Source organism: Miniopterus schreibersii (genome assembly GCF_964146895.1).
Source record: "Miniopterus schreibersii genome assembly, chromosome: 12".
Lineage (NCBI taxonomy): Eukaryota > Metazoa > Chordata > Mammalia > Chiroptera > Miniopteridae > Miniopterus > Miniopterus schreibersii.
In genome coordinates, this window is record NC_138112.1 from 13,467,329 (window position 1) to 13,486,961 (window position 19,633).

At 36.7% G+C, this 19,633-nt stretch overlaps 1 protein-coding gene across 6 annotated transcripts in view; it reads right to left on the reverse strand.

The window, feature by feature from the left end:
• Window positions 1-19,633, reverse strand: part of GRIA4 (glutamate ionotropic receptor AMPA type subunit 4) — a 327,443-nt gene that overhangs the window by 52,327 nt on the left and 255,483 nt on the right. For 4 of the 6 annotated variants that reach the window (XM_081155169.1, XM_081155171.1, XM_081155170.1 and 1 more), the window contains exons 8-11: window positions 18,519-18,686; window positions 17,171-17,275; window positions 11,217-11,327; window positions 3,385-3,591 (exon numbers count right to left, since the gene is read on the reverse strand). In XM_081155169.1, coding sequence (XP_081011295.1) covers window positions 3,385-3,591; window positions 11,217-11,327; window positions 17,171-17,275; window positions 18,519-18,686 — 591 coding nt within the window. Of the gene's footprint in view, window positions 1-3,384; window positions 3,592-8,680; window positions 9,899-11,216; window positions 11,328-17,170; window positions 17,276-18,518; window positions 18,687-19,633 lie in introns of those variants that run through there. The other 2 variants (XM_081155173.1, XM_081155172.1) reach the window with 1 other exon arrangement.

A 19,633-nucleotide genomic window follows, 5' to 3' on the forward strand; every position in this document is an offset into this window, starting at 1 on the left:
ATCTGTTCAAAATACTCTTTTGTTTTCCACATATGGTGCAAATATTTTTTGCTATTCATCAATTGTTTTGTTTCCATAAGATTTTCAACCTTTTTCATCTCATGGGACACATAAACTAAATACTAAAATTCTGTGACAAAAAAATAGGTGTAATTTTCATTCATTTACACTGTTTTACACTGGACTGTTATTGTGTTGGCTGTTGTCATTTTTTTATTTGACAGTCTAAGGGAAAAGGGGTCAGGGCCTGACTAAATAATCAGGTATTGCATATTTTAAAAATTCTTGCAGCACACTGGTTGAAAATTGTTGACTTATTTCATGGTAGTTTACTACAATGAATTATATACAAATTTTACATTTTGTTGAAGCCGTATAAAATTATCTTTTTGTGTTTTCAGCCTTTGGTTTCATGCTTAGAAAAAAACTGATATCATATGATCAATCTCAAATATATATATATATATACACATATAATCATGTATTTTAATCTAGCATCTATAACTATAATTTCTCTATAACTTATTTGGTACATTGTATGATGCTATGTTGCAAAATTGTTAATTTTTCTAGTAGCTGTTTAGCAGTCTTAACAGGAATAAGTGAATAAGGCATCCTCTCATTGATTTGAAACACCACCTTCATGTGCTACCTTGTGTGTAGTATCTTTTGAAAATTTTTATTTATACCAATTACCACTAATGAGGGTAAAAACCTTAAAAGGAAAGAAACATGGAAAGAAATAAAAGAGTCTCCAGCATAAAAAAGTAGATGCAAAGGAAGATAAACATTGGATGCAAGTGGTGACAGTGATGTTCACTGAGGACACTTTCAAAGTCGGAAATTTGTGTTTTGAAAGAGGCTAGTGAACAAAGAAGATACATCTGGGTTTTCTCTACTAACACTGGATGTCTTGTGTGTGCCGTTTCATTACCTCTCAGCAATTCCCAAAGTTAAGTGTAAATATCTCCTGCAAGAGCTTGATAATATTTGGATTCTTGAGGATCTCTGGAGTGAGATTCATGAACCAGCATTTAAACGCATACCACAGGTAATTCTGGTGCAGATAGGCTATGGAGCATACTTTGAGAAATAGCCCCTTGAATTAAAATATAAGGTCCTGGAGCAGCGCACTACAGAGCACAGGATGGACTTGAGCAGGTGTGACAGGCAGACAGGACCTGAGTGTAAGGGAGGCTCTGAGCTCCTGAGTCACACCTGTGGTTGCAGAGCTCCCAGGTGAGTGTATCACAGATCATCTATTCTAACAATTACAGCAACAAAGTTCACAAAGAATAAACTACTACTAATAATGATGATGGATTCAAAGTTAATGATTTTGTTGTCTAACAGGCTCTGTTGGGCAGGAGAGAATGGGTGGAGGGTTCCCTTGGGCTCTGGAAGCTGGGCATTTGTGTATGTGTCAGCAGTAAGAAAAACAACAGATGACAAACAAGTACAGACTTTGCAGACACCAGAATGGAAAATACCAAATCTGCAGAAAGTGGAAGAGACATGGAAGATGATTTCTTTGGGGGAAAAAGTGAACAACCGAAATGGCAGGGATGGGATGTTTAAACCCTCTCAGGTTGGCTGATGAATGAATATAACAAGAATCAGTAACCACTATGTGATATTCATTTTCTCTGCGAATTGCCTGGCTTCTTCTGATTATCGTGACACATGTACTATTGATAAATTTTGTTTTTAATTGTACTACTGTCTTCATATCTTTTGCTTTCATCACTTATAAAATATGGTCAGAACCCTTGCAAAGGGGTGAGCTTGGGCTGCCCAAATGGCAGGGACTCTAGAGAAGATACATATAACAAATGCCTTAGGAAATAACTCAGGTTAGTTTCCCCATGCATACTAATTAGTAATCTAATTTTTTTTCAGGTGAAATACTCAACAGTGTTTTCTGAAGGAAATAAATTACAGTAGTTCTAACAGCTGGAATAATGTTCACATTTAAAATTGGCTTATCGTATCCAAAGTTGAATATATTACCAAGAAACACAAGCTCTAGGAATCTTTTTCCTTAGGAACTTAAAGCTCAGTATCAAATCGATCATGAGCCTGTGGTAAAATACTTTTTGATGTTTTACAACTTCATTTCCCCCCCTCGTTTAAGTCACCTACCTAGTCAGCAGTTCTTTCCAATAGATATAAAACTAACGGACTCCTCCTCAGTGTCACACAGTTTCCTCCTGCTGCTGAGATCACAGCTACGAGGCTGCACTGTGTGGAGAATGTTCATTGCTCATGGGTTGAGAAGCAGGACGCGGAATCATGAAACTCCGGCTTGGAAAGTAAGCCCGTGTAAGGCTTCATTTATGTTCCGAACCGGCCTACCTTTATCCTTCTCTGGGGAACCAAGACTTTCATATAATCCTTGCAAAGGGGCCTTGTGAGGATTAATCGCACAGAATATGCTTTGAAGGTGACATTTGTGAAATATGAGTTGTCTTATAGGAAATTTCAGAATAAATTTCAAGTGTATGTGACTTTTGTTCACTATTACTCCATGAATAAAACTTACTCTTCTAGGCCGGGTCTCTGGACTCAGGAAATATCGTAGCCTCACTGGCATCTGATAACTGCCGGCTTGATTTAGAGACTTTGCAGCAGTAGCTGAAGAGACCGATCTTGTTCTGATTCAGGCAGGAATGTCTACATTGAATTTGCCCTTGGCTATAAATGCGTGCACTTAATATCGAGTGGACAGAAAAGGAAGGGCTTCACATGAAATAAATCCTGGCTTTTGTGTTTTGCTAGGTGTGAAAAAACGATGGCATTGTATAAAGCTTAAATTTACTGTGTTCAGCAGGATTGCAGAATCTCACATTATTGGTGAATAGTTTATAGATGCTAAAGCAGTTTAGTGATCGCTTCACCAATTACTTAAAAGACACTTACCACTGATTACAACCAACGGGGATATAAATAACTAGTTAACATGAGGCCCATCTTTATGCTATTGCAGGAAAGCTGTTGCTACAATGATCAGATAGCAGATTACTAATGCATTGGTTTTGTAGTTCTCAAAACAGCATGCCTATGGACTCGGACAATCAACCGTGAAAGAATTATCATCACAGACACTGAAGTTAGTGTTTTTTTGTTGTTGTTCTGATAGGACATCATATTCTGAATTTTTATCTTTTTTCTGATTTTGAAGTTACCAAGGGTTAGTTTTTCCCATTGTTTGGGAATTGATTAGTAATGAAATAGAGAAACGGTTGCACATCATATATGTCTTTTTGAATGTAACTCAAATTAAAAAACACACAGTAATAGACATTTAAGAATTGGTATGTGCCCAAGTAAAAAAAAAGTTTCAGGTTTATGTAAATAAGTTCTTCAATGAATTGATTTGCTTACCCCATAAACAAGTTCTCCTACCATCCCATTCCAGATTTTTGTGTCTGCATCCCTTGCTCCATACTTTCCATCAGGGACAATGGCAATTTTATACTTGATACCAATATGTTTTGCAATTTCAGATGCCAAATCTACACAGTAGCCTTCATACTTGTCATTTCCTTCAAACATTTCGTGATTTTTCTTGTACATAACATATGGGGATTCCTATAATGAGAGAAGTAGAACTGTAAAGGAGGAATTAGAAAACATCCGAAAACCTTTATGTCATTTTCCAGTTTCAGAATTTGACAAAAATGTTATATTTAGTATTGTACACACACTGATTTTGTGTGGCTAGAAAGCAGTAGTAAAATAGGTGAATATATAAACAAATATGCTTAGAAGTACGTTAAACTGCTTACACTACATACTAAATGTCAGGTCTTTAAAATAATTTTCTATTGAGTAATTATTACATACCTAGCACTGTAACTGTGATAGGAAACATATCCATTAATATCTTTTGGCAATGAAATGATTAGTTCCAAATTATCACGTGAATTTAAAGACTATTTAAATCAGCTTCACGTAACAAAAGACTAATGTCAGGTCACCTGTCTCCGTCTCTGCATCTTGTTTAGTCACAGTCAACTGCGACCCCCTTTAGCAAAAGAACTAGATCACTTTTCTTTGCTCTCTAGCATTTAGCAATATGCCCTTCTCAGAGCAGGTACTAGCAAGTTCAAAGAAGAAATGAATTAACAGTTTAAAAATTGTATATACTTATTTGTATTAAGCTGGTTTTCCTAAAATTGTCCAATATTTTGGATTTAATTGGGGTTTTTTTCTATGAATTTTTATTCTGTTATACTATATGTCTCCAATGGAAGCCAATAATTTCCCCCCAATTGTGACTATCACACACTTCAAGCAATAGTCCCATTTGGTTGTGAAACAAGTAAAACAGAAAATAAGATGAAGAATTATTGTCAAAATACATATAAAATGAAAAAGTTTACTGGTGGCTAATAATAACTGGACAGTTTTCAGTTAAAGCACACACGTACACACACACGCGTACACACACACATACATACACACCCCTAATCCAAACTGTTTAAAAGCCGTGAACTAAAAGACATGATAGCAAAAACACATTTGATTTTATAAATGGAAACTGAAGCCACCAACTAAAAGACAACCCTGGTGAACATGCAATTTATGTGAACTCCTGGGCATACCTCAGAAATTTTAGTTATTTGCAGACAAGAAATGACCACTTTTGGCCACAACATCATTGAGATTGTGTATTTATATTTTATAAAATTGTATGGTAACATTCATTTCATAATTTTGATACAAATATTTTCTTTTATCCCAGCAAATTTGTAATTGTTTGTAATTGTGGAAGTTTAACTTGCTCTTAGAACTGTGAATTAGAGTGTAATTTACTTTGCATAATGTGGCAGCCTACACTTAGCATTTTTCTTAAAGTACTTGGTAAATGTAGAAACTACTTTTAAAAACTTAATTAAGAATGTAAATTAAATGATATATGGTTTTCTCATAGAGATGTTCGAAAGAACTCTACTGCAGGCAATTGCCCAGCACTGGTCCTTGTATTATTTTTCCTAAATTCTGCTGTGGGTTGGCATGACTTGGTGACCCAGAAGTCTCTTACTTGTCCTTTGAATTAGGTGCATATTTTAACAGTGGAAAGTTTATCTATCTATAAAATTAAGGCAACTAATAGTTTTTCTTTAGATAAAAATTATTAGTTTACAGAAAACATTCTCTAAATATAGAGTTTTCCAAATTATTAATGTGGTCATGAAAATTGGGGAGTTGTTGCAAAGCACTGTTAATTTCTAAGACATGCTATAAAAATATTAGTAGTTAAAAAGAGTTAATCTTTTCATTTTTCTCTTTTTTCCCTTGCAATAGCTAATTAAAATGTGGAAGAATATGTAGAAAAAAACAAGAATCACACATTGTAAAATGCTTAATGTTCTAATTGAAATCACTATATAGCTCTCACCTATAGCTATTAATATAACAAACCTAACAGGTTTTCAAATGAGAGTATAGCTAATGCTCAAATTTGTTACTAAGACTGAGTATCTATTTTATAGTGTCTGGAACTTTTGAACACTTATGAACTTTTATATATATATATGTATATATATATATATATACATATATATATATAATCATTTAGCTTGTGTGCAGAAGTTTCTCTAGCTAGTATTATCATCTGACTTGCTAAATTCTCTCTACATTATTTTGTGAACTGTTGCTTCATTAAAAACTGTACTTTTATTGTTTACTCAAACATTTATTAAACACCCACTGTGTGCCAGGCAGTTTGCTGGGATCTAAGGGTACAAAAATAAATAAAACGTGCCCCTCATCCTCTTGAGATTAATTAGGTTAAATTCTTTTTAATAAGGGTGAAGGAGTGAGTGGTGGGGACAGTAATCAAAGTGATGGAAAAATAAGAATACCTCTGACTTATTTAGTGCTGACCTGTGTCAGGTACAAGGCTAAGTTCTTCAATTGTGCCCTTTCATTGACTTTTCACGCTGACATTTTGACGTAGGCATCTCCCATTTCGCAGATGGAACATTTAAGGCTCAAGGAGGTTAAGCAAATGGTTCAATTTCACAGAACCAGCAGAAGTGTGAGTTGAACCCATATTTTGAAATATCTGAAAGTATTTGAAGCTATTACTGCATCTCTCAAAATACATGCAACTATTTGAGATTTCATATGCTTTACCAAGAAAAAGGGGCAAGATTAAAGAAGTGGATTTCTGTATTTTGAGAGAATGAGCTTCTTTACATGAAATCTTGAGTAAGCAATGTCGATAAAACCTTTCCCCATCTCCTCAGAGTGCCTAGTATATATAAGGCACTCAATAAATATCACAACTTCCTGCTCTATCTGGCTTCCTAAATAGAAATATCACGGCAAAGTAATCACATTAGAACCGTTGATTCAGGTCTTCAAAAGGAAAGTAAATGTTAACACGTGCCAGATCATCTCTTCTGAAACACGTGTATGTGCATATAAGTTAAAAAAGTATATTGTGTCTTCTTTCATTTTTTTTTTTCCAATTTCCTTTAGACAGCAGGGCCCCATCATGACTTTGTTTCCTTGCCAAACAAACCAACAAAGGGCAGACAAGACTTCAGTTTACTGAAGATGCTGATTAGAAATTTAGCTATGCTTTTCACACAGCCGGGGCCTCTACCACTTTGACATTCAGGGGAGCGGTGCAGCGACACAAGAGAAATGAGAGGAACTTACTCAGAGAGGCGGTAGGACAGAGGCAGGGAAAGGCTCTCCTGGCCGCTCAGCTCTCCCCAGGGCCTCTGAGGGGGTCTGTTTCCTTTCCCCAAAGAGCAGCAAACCCTCAGCACTCTCCCCGCCTCCTCTGGCCCCAGCCCCAGTCTGACAATTTGTCCACAAGTAGCCCTTCAAATACTGCATACTGGGGAGATTTAATACAAAGTATTGGGGCTACTATGGGTGAAGAAAATACCAAATCTTTTTATATAATATAAAACTAGTTCTAGCGAATCATTAAGGGGACTTGTGGGACATCTTTGAGAGGCAGCCTTATGGAGTCTCAGGTGTTCAGTTGTGAATAAAAATGGAATGATCAGAGAAGTGGAATGTAACCTCTTACTTTTAAGACGATAACCTTCCATCTTTGTTACCGACTACTATGCCCTGTGGGACAATAATACCTTAGAACTTATTTTAAATGCATTACTTCTTAGTAATTACAACTTTATTACTATAATTTCCATAATGGATAGTGCTCTACATCTGCTCTGCTATTTCAGGAAAGAAACCAATCACTGCCTAAAGGTGTTATGCTGGGCCTTGCTTAAGAAAACATTGGTGTAAATGAATCGAGATGATTTTCAATCATTGAAGTATCATTTTCCTACTGAGAAAAATCTTTTGGATTATTTGCATTTAGCAAATGACTACACAATTTTATTTAAAATAACTTACTTAAAAACTAATTGTTATAATCCCTTCTGAGGGGATATATATTTATATATATACATATATGGGAGATATTAATAATTGTTACAGGGAAGAAAAGAAATACATCTATATTTTCTGTATACAGGATGTGGGCAAAAGTAGATTTACAGTTGTTCAAATGGAAAATGATACAATGATTAATAAATAATAATACAACAATAAACTGTGTTTTACATACTCCCCATTGTAAAGCTACTTTTGCCCACCACCTGTATGGTGTGTGCATGTGTGTGTGTGTGTGTGTGTGTGTGTGTGTATGTGTAGACTGCTTTATGTTCACCTGTTTTTATTTATAGTACATCTACAAAATTCTAGATAGAGAAGATAAAGTATCAAAGATCTCCTAAGAAGTACAAAAAGTGACCTGTAAAAAGATCAAGTGTGATAAGTAAAATAGCTTTTAGGTTTGTTATCATAATTCTGACAGTGTAGCAAATACATGTGAATTTATGGAGGAAAAATTTCCTAGAGGATTGTTATGTTTGTAAGATGATAAGAAATACTTTCTTAGTTGAGTGATGGAGCATAAGCATCATTTAACCTCGGTAGCAAAGATTTGGAGGAAACTGGGTTTGACTGAAATATCATTGCATCATTTCTCCTGTTCCAGAGAGGTCAGCAGTCAAGGAAAGCAGTCAGATTACAGAGGAAAACACCCTCTCCTTCCCCAAGGCCTACTGCCAACTGCCTTTTCCTCAATTGCTGCACAGCCCAAACCACATGGCACATATCTGGCTTCCTTAGGTGGTTTGCAGAAATTATTATCTTGAAAGTAAAAAGTTAAATCTATGTGTTAACATTCTCACAAGTTTTACAGATTTTATAAAATCTTTAGTCACTATGATTTAAGATAAAAAACTAGCATCTGAATCCAAGACTTTAGAGCTTTCATCTTTGTAGCCATGATTCTCATTTGATAATATTTCACTTTTTGTTTAGATTTAGCTAAGTTAAATTCTGTAAGGCTATATTCAGGTAGAATAAGTTAGACATTAAAATGAAGATCACATTATAGATATACAACATTGTTATAAAAAATAAATTTCAACAGTGCAAAACATTAAAGCTACATCTTAGTTAAGAATGATATGTCGCATATTTATTATCTCTTGTCTGCTTTCTGTCACTAGAATATAAGTTTTCTGAATGTAGGATTTTTGTCTTTTTTTAAAATCTTACATATCTCCGGACTTCCAACTGTGCCTAGCACATAGTAGACGCTTAATAAATATTTATGAAGGAATGAATAAATGAATTTATCAATCAATTTTATTTAACAATAGCATATATCATTACATATGTAGCAACATATAAATAACAACATACACAGAGAAAAGACAAATGGGAGAACAGCAACGCCATATCAATTCAATCAGAATGAATGATTTCCAGTGCCAGCACACCCTCAGCCTTCTTGTGTCTAGATATCTGTCTTGCACATATTACAATGTCTAACCAATTCCATCTGTACTGGGAGTTTTCAATTGAATTTGGGGGATAATTACATGCAGATGCCAATATCTCATTCATCTACAAGGAACCATATATTTTTCAAAATGAATGAGGTGGTAGAGATGTCCCAGGTCCCAGGCTACCATTTTCAACAAAAGCAAATACAAGAACACTTTCAGGGAAAGGATTCTGGTATTAATTTTTTTTTTAAAGTATAGAATAACTATGCAGTTACAAAGACAAGAGGTATTATGTATATGAAGAGTACATTTTTATACAAAAGGCAGATACTAGTGTTGCACTAACTTGATAGCAAAAATATTGATTATATCACTGTCAAACAACAGATAATTTTACAGAATATTCTTTATCTATATAGGAAACAGTAGGATTTTTTCAATCAATTTTTCTTATTTTTTGATAGCATGCTTCCAGAATACTAGTCATGCCTGCAAAATTAACTCAGTATTTTGCTTTTAAGCATTTTATCTCCAGCCCCTTTATTACTAGGGATAGAGAGGAGGTTCTCTACATTATACCTATGATGCACATTAGAACACTTTATTTCACACAGAACAAACAAAGTTTCAAGAAATATTTAAAGAAAATGTTGAATATTCAGAAAACAAGCACACAGATTCATATTTGCTTTTAGAAAATCTACTTGGAATTAGGAGTGATATCATTCCATTATTTACGTACAATGACCTCATTTCAAGGTATGGGAACTGATATGTCAGAATCCTAAGTGATTTTTTTTCAACATCTACTTATTTTCTTGAGAAAGATGAAGATTAATTCTTCTTTTGTTCTTGTTTCTCAGAAAAGTCACAGAACTTAAAATTTTTTTTCTTTCTGGTAGTCCAGAGTTGGTCATCCAGGAAGAATCCCACATGGAAAACTAGATTAAATTTACTACACAGCAGAACAAGACGTGAGCCTTGTTAGGAACGGTGGCACCTCGTGGAACTCATTTCTTTCTCGATCAATTTCTTAAAATAGGGTTCTTCATCAGAGGCTGAAAAGAGGAGGGCTGTACTGAAGCATGGCTTTCCATTACCGGGTCTTTTTTAGGAAAAGAAATGTATGTATGTATTGCTTTCCAAGTCCCACGCAAGCATCACACAATTACGTTAGAAGGTATATACTTTGCACTCTTACACAAAAACTGCTGTTGATTCGTTTCACTCTAAAATCGTAAACTTCCAATCAAGCTTAACAGATTAACATCACATCGCTGGCTGGTGATGCAACACAGACACGAGGAATTGCACATATGAAAGCTTCTCTCTGGCATTTTCATGCTTTGACCTCAATGCCCAAATTTTGGAAATAACTGGACATTACTAAAACCTCAAACTAAAATTACACAAGCTAAAAACGAAATTACATAAAATACTTCCACTTCATTTAATGTAAGGGCTCCATAGATAATTAAAAATATCTTCTGCCTAACGAGACAGTGAGCTGAGGATATAGAAATTGAAATTATGTAGAAAAGGTCACCGATTGTTGATCTCCTTTGACGAGCATTGACGCCAAAGGGCATGTTTGACTTTCGAAGAGAAAAACATATAAAGGTTTTCTATTATTTAAAAGGTAGTTTCGGGAAAGTCTCTTTGAAAAAGCAGCCTTAAAATTTAGAGTTTGTCTGTATTTTATGAGGGGACTGAATGAAGCAGTCATATATTTTTTTTAATTCCTAGAAGTCCTATAAATTATATTGTGTATTTGTCACTGGTCAATGAGAAAAATAATCGGTGCAAAAAGTCTTTTTGCATTAAAAATAAATATAAAACAAAATTGATTTCTAAAACATTCAGCTGTATAAAACATGCTCATTAAAATCTTCACATTCATGTCTCCACTATTACAAACAGACAATGCAAATCATGACCCGATGATTAAGCTACCTGGACGTTATAATTTTAAACACCAATAACTATTGTTACATTGATGATTTAAAAAAATATAACAACAATAAGAATTTGGTGTCTACTATCAGATTTTTCTGGTATTGGTTGCTGATCTTTTTCACATTCATTCTTTTGTCCTTTGGAATTTTAGCGTCTCACACATTTCCAACTAGAGCGTGACAGTTTCGACTTGTGACATCTGAGCCTTTCTCCAAGAACAACAATGCAATGGGAGATAACACAGATAAAAGTACTGAATGTACTCAAAGCTCAGGACAAACCTATCAAAGTCTCAACGGACTTTTGTGGATCAGAACCCCCAAGTCCCCACTGCGTTCACCCTCCCTGCTCACCACAGCTGGGGACTTACAGTTGCCTGTGGACAAGACGGAACAGCAGAAAGCAAAGACCAAAACTTACCATAATAGTGGTTACAACCACTGTCCTGTTCTCAATAGCTGCTGTGTCATTGCCAAGAGTGGGTACATCTTGAATCAAGACTAATTTATCCATATCGTTCCAGTAACCAACCTGCCAAAGAGAGAAAATGATTGAAAACACGTTTGAGGAGAGTTTTCTCTGTTTCTTATTGGAACAATGAGAGATACTAATAAGAAACCAAAACGAATTTAAAAAGCAGATGAAAAACAGTGTTTGAAAGTTTTCTTCATTGATGATGAGCTAGTCTTCCTGATGTTAATAGTGATACTGCCTGATTATACATTTGGCAACTTTACAATTTAGAATCACGGAGTAGCCAAGACCTTGGGAATGAGGGTTTGAAAGGAACATGGGTACAGATGGAACAGCATTGTATGTTGATCCTGTCTTCTAGAGAGATGGACTGGCACCCTCTAAAATGATAGGATTTTATCAATAATGGTACAGGTCCTATGGTAAAGGAACAGCCATATTTACAAAGGGGATATTATATGATATTTTCAAGCAAAAATGGTTTGTGTTTTTTTTAAAGCAATATAGAAACAGTTTTTGGTTTGACATAACCTAGCACTTAGGTAATAGTCTTATAATTTCTAAAATGTTAGATACATCAGAGATTAATATTAATGAACAATATTTTCACTTTCAAAGGTTACATTTAGGTTCGTATTTATTTACTTTTAAGTGAAATCCTTATCTTACTTTGTTGTTTAGATGTGATGCCAACTTCTTTTCATAAAATACATTAAGTAATTAGTTAAGCGCTTTATTAAGTAGTAAACTAAAATGGGGTCTTCCTTTTTTTTTTTTTTCCTTTAGAGAGAGAAAGAGAAACATTGATGTGAGAGAGAAACAGGGGGCCAAACCCGAAACCTGGATATTTGCCCGATCTGGCCGGGAATCGAACCCGTGACCTTTTGGTGTATGGGATGATGCTCTAACCAACTGAGCCGCATCAGCTAGGGCCACAATGGGATCTTAAAGGGAAAGTTAGGGGGCTTTGTATCATGCAGACCGTTAGGTGACAGAAACAGCTCCCATTTATTAACTGCTTGCTCTGCGACAGACACTATACTCAGTGTTTTTAAAAATATGCATCTTAAAGTTTATAAACAAAGCAAATGGAGAAGTAGATGCAGCTATTTCTGCATTTCAGATTTGAGAACCCATATAAGAATGTTAAATAAATTTTCACAAGATTATATTCTAGGAAGGCCAGAATTCAAAACTCAGGTCTGTATGACACCAAATTCATATATACTTTATTATTATGCTCCCAAAATAAGTGTTTAGTTAATGCTCGCCAAACCTTTTTCTTAAATTTCTGGATGCAGTTTATAAAACTCGTATGTCCAATAAAATGTATGTAAAAGCTCACTAGTCTGTTCACTATTTGTTTTAATATGTTTAGGATGTCTCTCTTGCTTCCTGTAGGTTTCTTAACTGTGTTAACATCTGTGCACATATTAAAATAAAGTAAGCATTTGACCTTCTGCCCTGGCACTGACCAATCAGTGGAGACCACGACCCTGAAGGAGCACACCTGGAAAGCTGGTGAATATTCTATTGAGACCCTCCCCTGAGACCTCCCCTAAGATTCCCACCTGCAAGAAAGAGATAAATAGGCTCAGGGCAAAGGACCCAGTGCTTGCTCCCCATTCGGGGAGAATCCCAGCACCATCTCCATCCCTCCGAGGGGACTCCAGGAGACTTGAGACCAGGGGAGCAGTGGGCAGAGGCAGCTGGTCCCGGGCTCACCCCCTGAACCTGTCTCCAAGGCCCCCTCTCCCTCTCTGACTTCCCAGGGAGCCCCAGCAGCCCAGCCTGGGCTCTCCTGTCGCTGCTTCTATGCTCTGCCTTGTTTCACTGTCCCAAGTATATTTTTGCTGCCACCATGGACCTAATACCCTTTGGCTCAGTGCTGTGTAGCCCTTCCCTTTGGATACCCCCATCCCCTTTTAAAAAATTTAATTTTTCTTTAAAAAAAATAAAGTAAGCATTAACATGTCAGAAAGAAGCACTATACTATTTACAAATAGCGTATATATAACTCAATAACAGAATAGGTGGAGAAAAGGAAGTTTCATGAATACGGCTTGCTGTACTTAGTGTGATCTGAAATTATGAGTGTGTGTGAATTCAGCAATTATTTCCAATTGTCCACATGAATTCATGTGTAGCTGGTTTTTATTTAATAATTCAGTGATAAATTTAATTTAAAAACAAGTATGCCTTGAGGCCTACCATCTCTCAATTCCTTCATGTACTTAAAAAAACACGCCACCGTGTCAGCTGCTTCCTATTGATTCTCCTTTCCAACGACGGTCGTAGGAGATGGAAACAGGTTTTAGAGCTCAGCCTTCATTAAGCGGCAGCCGCCCTCCAGACCTCAGCAGCCCACGCTCCGGGAAGGACAACTTTTCCTTATTAACGAGTTCCCACAACAGCAGCGCCCAGAGCCGGGCACATTCTGGACAGTCCTCACGTGTTGGCCAGGCCTGGACAGTTTGCATTTAAAACAGCCTGTGGGTTCGCAGCTATCTATCCCCCAAATATAAATGATTAGAAATGCCGACAAATTAAAGTAATAAGCAAAATTTTACCCAACTCTATCTATTTGCCTTATATCCATGTACAATTCTGGTAAAAAAAAAAAAAGCCATGGTGTGTGATGTGCGACCACTTAATGGTAGATCTCATGTGGGCCATGGACTTAACTGGAAAGTGATTACATGGAATGGACAGCGATACAGGGGTCACTTCCTAAAGAAATGAATCTGAAAGTTCGGACCTAGAGCCTCACCTGACGTGGGATTTCTCTCTCTAGTTCTTCATGACATTTTATAATTTACTAGAACTTTTCCCAAGCCTGATCTCCTTTAACCAGACAGGAAACTAGGCATTTTTCCTAAAGACAGAAATTGGGTGAACACTAGTTTTATAATGTGTGAGCAAAAATATGGAAGCATTCAAATTACTAAACTGGCAAGGGGTGTCAGAAAATATTTGTCTTCTTTGGACTTGTAAAGGTGAATTGTGTGCAAATCTCATCATAATATAACGTAAGAGTGAACATCTCTGTACTTATAGTGGACTTTGCTTGCAAAAAAGGGGTTGGGTAGGGACTGAAGGACTGTGAGGAGCCCCTGTTCTACTCAGACTTGGTTCCTTGGAGAGTTGATCTGATCAGACTCTTCCTGAAAATATGGCTTAATTTCAGCCCTAAAGAGAACTTTAACAGGCCCTGGGATTCATAACATTTCTTCGCAGTCAAGACCGTGAGCTCTGGAGCCGGGCAAGCCTTGATTTCCACTCAGCTCCATCTCTTTCTAGCTGAACATCCCTGGGCAGGTTACTTAGTTTCTCTGAGCCTTACTTTTTTCTTCTATAAAATGAGAAAAATATATCTTACTATCCCGTTGTTGTGAGGATTAAATTTAAAAATGCACATCGATTTTCCATTACTGTGTCCAGGATACAACCTGCTTTCAATAAGCGTACTTTCTACAATTATGAATTTCTGAAACCATGCAAGTCTGACCCTGGAGCATTCCCTCTGGGGGTCACCAGGATGACAGGAAGGTTCCACCATCCTTAGAAACTTAATGAAACCCTCAATCAGTTTCCCTGATACAAAAGCCACACAAACTCAGCGTTGACTCTGATCTATTTCCAAAGGCAGCTTCCTTGCTGGCAAGCGTTCAATTTACAAGAATGATGGCTCTTCCCAGGTGTGACACTGAGTCTCACCAGCATAGCGTTTCTCATGGTAGTTCATTTTTAATTTTAATATTCCTGACAGAATGTCCAAGTTGATCATTGCCTCAGAAAAACGTAGATGTGTCTACACCATTTAAACTTCATACTTCCTTGAAGCGTCTTAGATGATTGTTAGCTGAGCGTGAAGATGCATTGTTCCCCCCTCTCCCAACTTAGTCTTCAACTTTCACCTCAAAAAAGCTCAATTTTTGTTAGCATCCTGGCTCACTAGGCCATGAAGGATTCAGTACTATAAATAGTCCACTGGATGTTACCACTAGTTACTGCCAGCTTCTTTTCTTCTATTATCCTTTCTTTCATAGAGAGATCATTTTACTTTTTGTACTTACTGTTTTATGAAATGTGGAGTTGTCTTTTGCATTTTGGGGAACTTCTGCTTAGGGCTAATTTTGTAAGATCTGGTTTGTGGCAGGAAGGTGTGCCTGTTTTTACCTCTGCCCCCCGGTTAGCCAGTGTTTCTAGGGGCCTGTGGAGTATTCTGTCTGCTCCACAGGTAGCACAGGGACTTTGCTTACAGTGGGCCTCTTTCCTTCTTGTTGGCCATGTGCTGACAGAGTGAGTCAGGTCAGTGTTCACATAGAAACCCCTAAATTACTCAGGAATATGTCTCAGTCCCTTGCTGGGGGCAGTGTTCTTAGAGGAGCCCACCATGCAGCTTGGCTTCCCAGCTCTGGGTCAGCCAGGCTCCAGCCTGCCCTGTATTAGCTGTCAGCTAAGCCAAGGAGGTGCCACAAGAGGCTGAAAAGCTAGAGATGGTTTTCATGGCAGCTCAAAATCTCCCCTCACAAGTATGCAGAAGCACGTGCTATGAAAGACCTGAGCAAAATACAACTCAGAAAGCCTTTACCGTTTCCATTTATTAACTGTCCTTCCTACAACTTGTCTTCAGGTTCTTGCCTCTTCCATTTTTACCTATTCAAACTCTAACTTCATGGTGAATGTTAAACCCCACCTCCTCCAGGCAGCCTTCCTTGATTTGTTTTCCTCCAGCTGGAAGTGATCTCTTCCTCCTTGGAATTGCCACATGCCTTCTCTTTAACTATCATATGGAACTTGCTGTATTCTACTCTACTAGAAAATAAACTCCCTTAGAGCGGGGTCTACTCAGGAGGTAATGATGTAGAAAGTTTCTGGGGTCAGATATATCTGAGTTAAATTCTTTGTTTTCTCACTTACAGGCCTTGGACAAGTAATCATGACCTATTGGACCAAAGATTTTCTCATTGGAAAAAGGGAGATAATAGTACTAACATTATAGTTTGTTGTTAGGATTAAATTATATCAAGTCCTGAGCTTGGGACACAGCAGACTTTTTATAAATTGTAGCCATCATTATTATAGTAAAGCAGGGAGTATATTTGGGAAAGTTTTTTATAAACAGTGAAGTGATGAAATAGAGTTTTTAGATAATAACTTGAACATTTCTTTCTTTGGGCATCCTAGCTAATCCTAGAGAAACAAAATGTTAAAAAGTATGTGTTAATTATATGGGAATAAAATGTATATAGCCAATTACTGTGGTGGAACTGTACAGTTTAATTGTATATTTTTTAGATGTTGGGAAGACTGCTTATCTGCTCGGTCACATTATAAGACCAGCAGAGTTACCTCCCCAAATCCAAGGACCTGCCACGTACAGCTTCCTGAACAACCTCCCTGGCCCTTCGGTGTGAGTTTCTTAGGTATTTCTCTCCCTCCTCAGCCTAACACTGAGCTTAATAATCTTCTCTCTGCTCTCTCCTTTGCTCACTTGAATGAGCTTACTTGCTTACTTCAAGAACATCCAGCCTGCTCTAAATATGCCCCCCATTAGAAACCGTTTTCTTCATTGTCCCTTACAAATGATTGCATGCAGGTATCTCTTACCTGCATTGTGTGTTTTCCTGCAACATGAATTTTGTTTTGTGGGATTCTTTTGGCTAAGTCTTTAAAAAATACATTGAATTCATTTTAGATAAAGGATATAAAGAGTGTATAAATTAGTTTGTTTCCGCTTTGGCACATGATTATCAGTTATATTTTAGCACAGATTCTCAGGACTGTACTATTTGTAAGTACACACATTAAAAATGTAGACTATCCAGTTACCTTTCACCTATAAGCCTTTAAAAATGTCAAATGCAAAGTAAGCAAACATTTCGAGCGTGGCTCACCTTTCTCGGCCCTGTGCTCTTTAACTCAAACACATCCATTGTGTAATTGACCCTACGTCCATAGTGGTCAAACTGAACGTTCCCTGTCAGTCCTTGAATTCGAACCTATAAATGAAAAATAAAACAAACCCAAACGTGTTTATTTGCTATTTCACTTACAGAAATCTTAACTTTATCTGCTAAGCTTATAGTAGATATAGGTGCTGAACTATAAACTATAGGCAACTCACTAAAACCCGATGGGGTATTTGAGCTCCTGGGATAGAATCTGAAAGAGAAATATTCAACCAGACGTATAAGCAATTCTACTATATAACTATAAGATGAATATGTTTTTTTGTTTTTTATATTATAAAGTTTCCATTGTAACTGACAGATACTCCTCACTATTGAAGTATTGTTTATAGGAGTGGAAATGTGGTTTGTTTATAGTTACTTTTCAGTTTTATCTATAGATGCACATAATAAATGACCCTGATAACCACATCGGATCATACTTCTCCTTGCTAACATTAAAAATAAGATATAAGGAGTTCAAAATATAATATATTTTAAAATACTCACATGCATTTTATTCCAAATTGCCTTTTTTACTCATTTTTATGTAACCTGTTCTGAACCCATGGTATTTCAGTGCATTTAAAATGTAATTTTAAAAATATAAACATAATACATTAAACACCTGAAAAATAGTGTTAGTATAGCGATAAAAGACCAAAATAAATACATTATTTAATCTAAGGTTACAAGGCAATTTAAAGATCTACTGAGGTCATCATTAGTTGTGTTTGCTGAATATGTCTGGTTCTTCCCCATTCTAGGCCCAAGGGAAGCTCATATTTCCTGAACCTCTTGTGGTTAGTGAGGCCTGTGTGACTCTCTTCTGACAAATGAGTTGTAAACAAATGCGATGAATGTCACTACTGGGCCAGAGTTTAATTGTCACATTGAAACCTTGCCACAACTTTATTTCTCTTTGTAACAATTAAGATGGTAGCTGCTGTCAGCATGGATCCCTGAGTGATTACAATAAGCAGAGTGTCCCTGCTGCTCTAGTGTGTGTGTGAGTGAGAAACACTCTTTTATGGTTGTAAACCACTGGAACTTGGGGTTGTTTGTTAGTACAGCATAACCTAGCTTATCCCGACTAAACATCTACACAGGATATAAACACCAGTATTCTACCCAGTGTTCTATTTAGAAATGTCTCAAAAATGATAATCGTTCAATATATTAAAATGGCAATTGTTATATATATTTACTTTCAGATACGTTATCCTGTTTTCTTGAATACTCCACTTAAACAGGCATGTGAAATAAATGGAACTTAAATAAAACTGTGAGTTACCTGTTTGAGTGTCCTTTCCATGTCAATTCCCTGGCCCCATGGAGCAGCAGGATTTGCTAGACAATCCCCAGCATTGCCTCTCCTTGAAATATCAATTTTCTGCCTTCTAAGACTTCGAAAAGTTTCGGCCATCACCAGGACGCCATCATAAGTCAGAGCGGATGTGTACTAAGAAAATGAAAGTAAGTATAATGGTAAATGTTAAAATCTTATCCGTCACCGGGAAGAGTCTGGAGGCTCTGTGGGTTTATGACATAAGGCACCATCCCATCTGAGGCCCAGTTAAATTACTGATAATTGCCTGTAGCTTCAGAGATTTCTATTATCACTTGATTACAAAGACCACAGATCCAATCTTAGGACTCTGATTGGAAAATGAGAAAACACATACTGAAAAGCAGAAATTCTAATGCAGCTGGAAGAAGCAAGACCTTCAGGCGAGATCTTTTCCTTATGTCCAAGTAGAAACACTGAAGTATATAAAGCTAAGTGAGGGTTGGCGCCACCTGCCTTGTGGCGTGTTGCTGTGGTGGAGCCCCAGGAGGGCTGGGCTGTCTCACTCTTTCTCTTCCAAATTGCCGAGCCAGGTTCCTTGAGATTTAATATATGTTTATTGCCGTGAAGTGTATATCTTTGTTCAGTTCCTCAGAAGAATGAGTGGGAATGCTTATTGTTACTCAGATACTGGATGCCAGAAGTAGCATCTGCTTATTTAACAGATGTGTTTGCACCAGTCACTGTGCTAAATAAGAGTGAGTATTGTTATACTGGACAGTCACAGGTTCAATTCCCTGGGTTAGATGCTTGGTCAGTGAGTGTGCTTGAGGCAATCAGTTGATGTTTCTCTCTCTCATAGATATTTCTTTCTCCCCCCCCATCCCTCCCTCTCTAGAATCAAAGCATATCCTAAAAAAAAGCATATAATGTCTTTAATGGAAATTCTCATATGTAAAGTAATAATAACAATAATAATAACAGTAAACCACATGAGCTAATATCTACCACTTCTACTCTTAAATTAGACATTTAGAAATTATTAAGGGCCCGTGCAGCACAGTGATAGCGACAAAATGCTTCTGCTCCACCAAACCATGTCTAACAAAATATTACTAGAA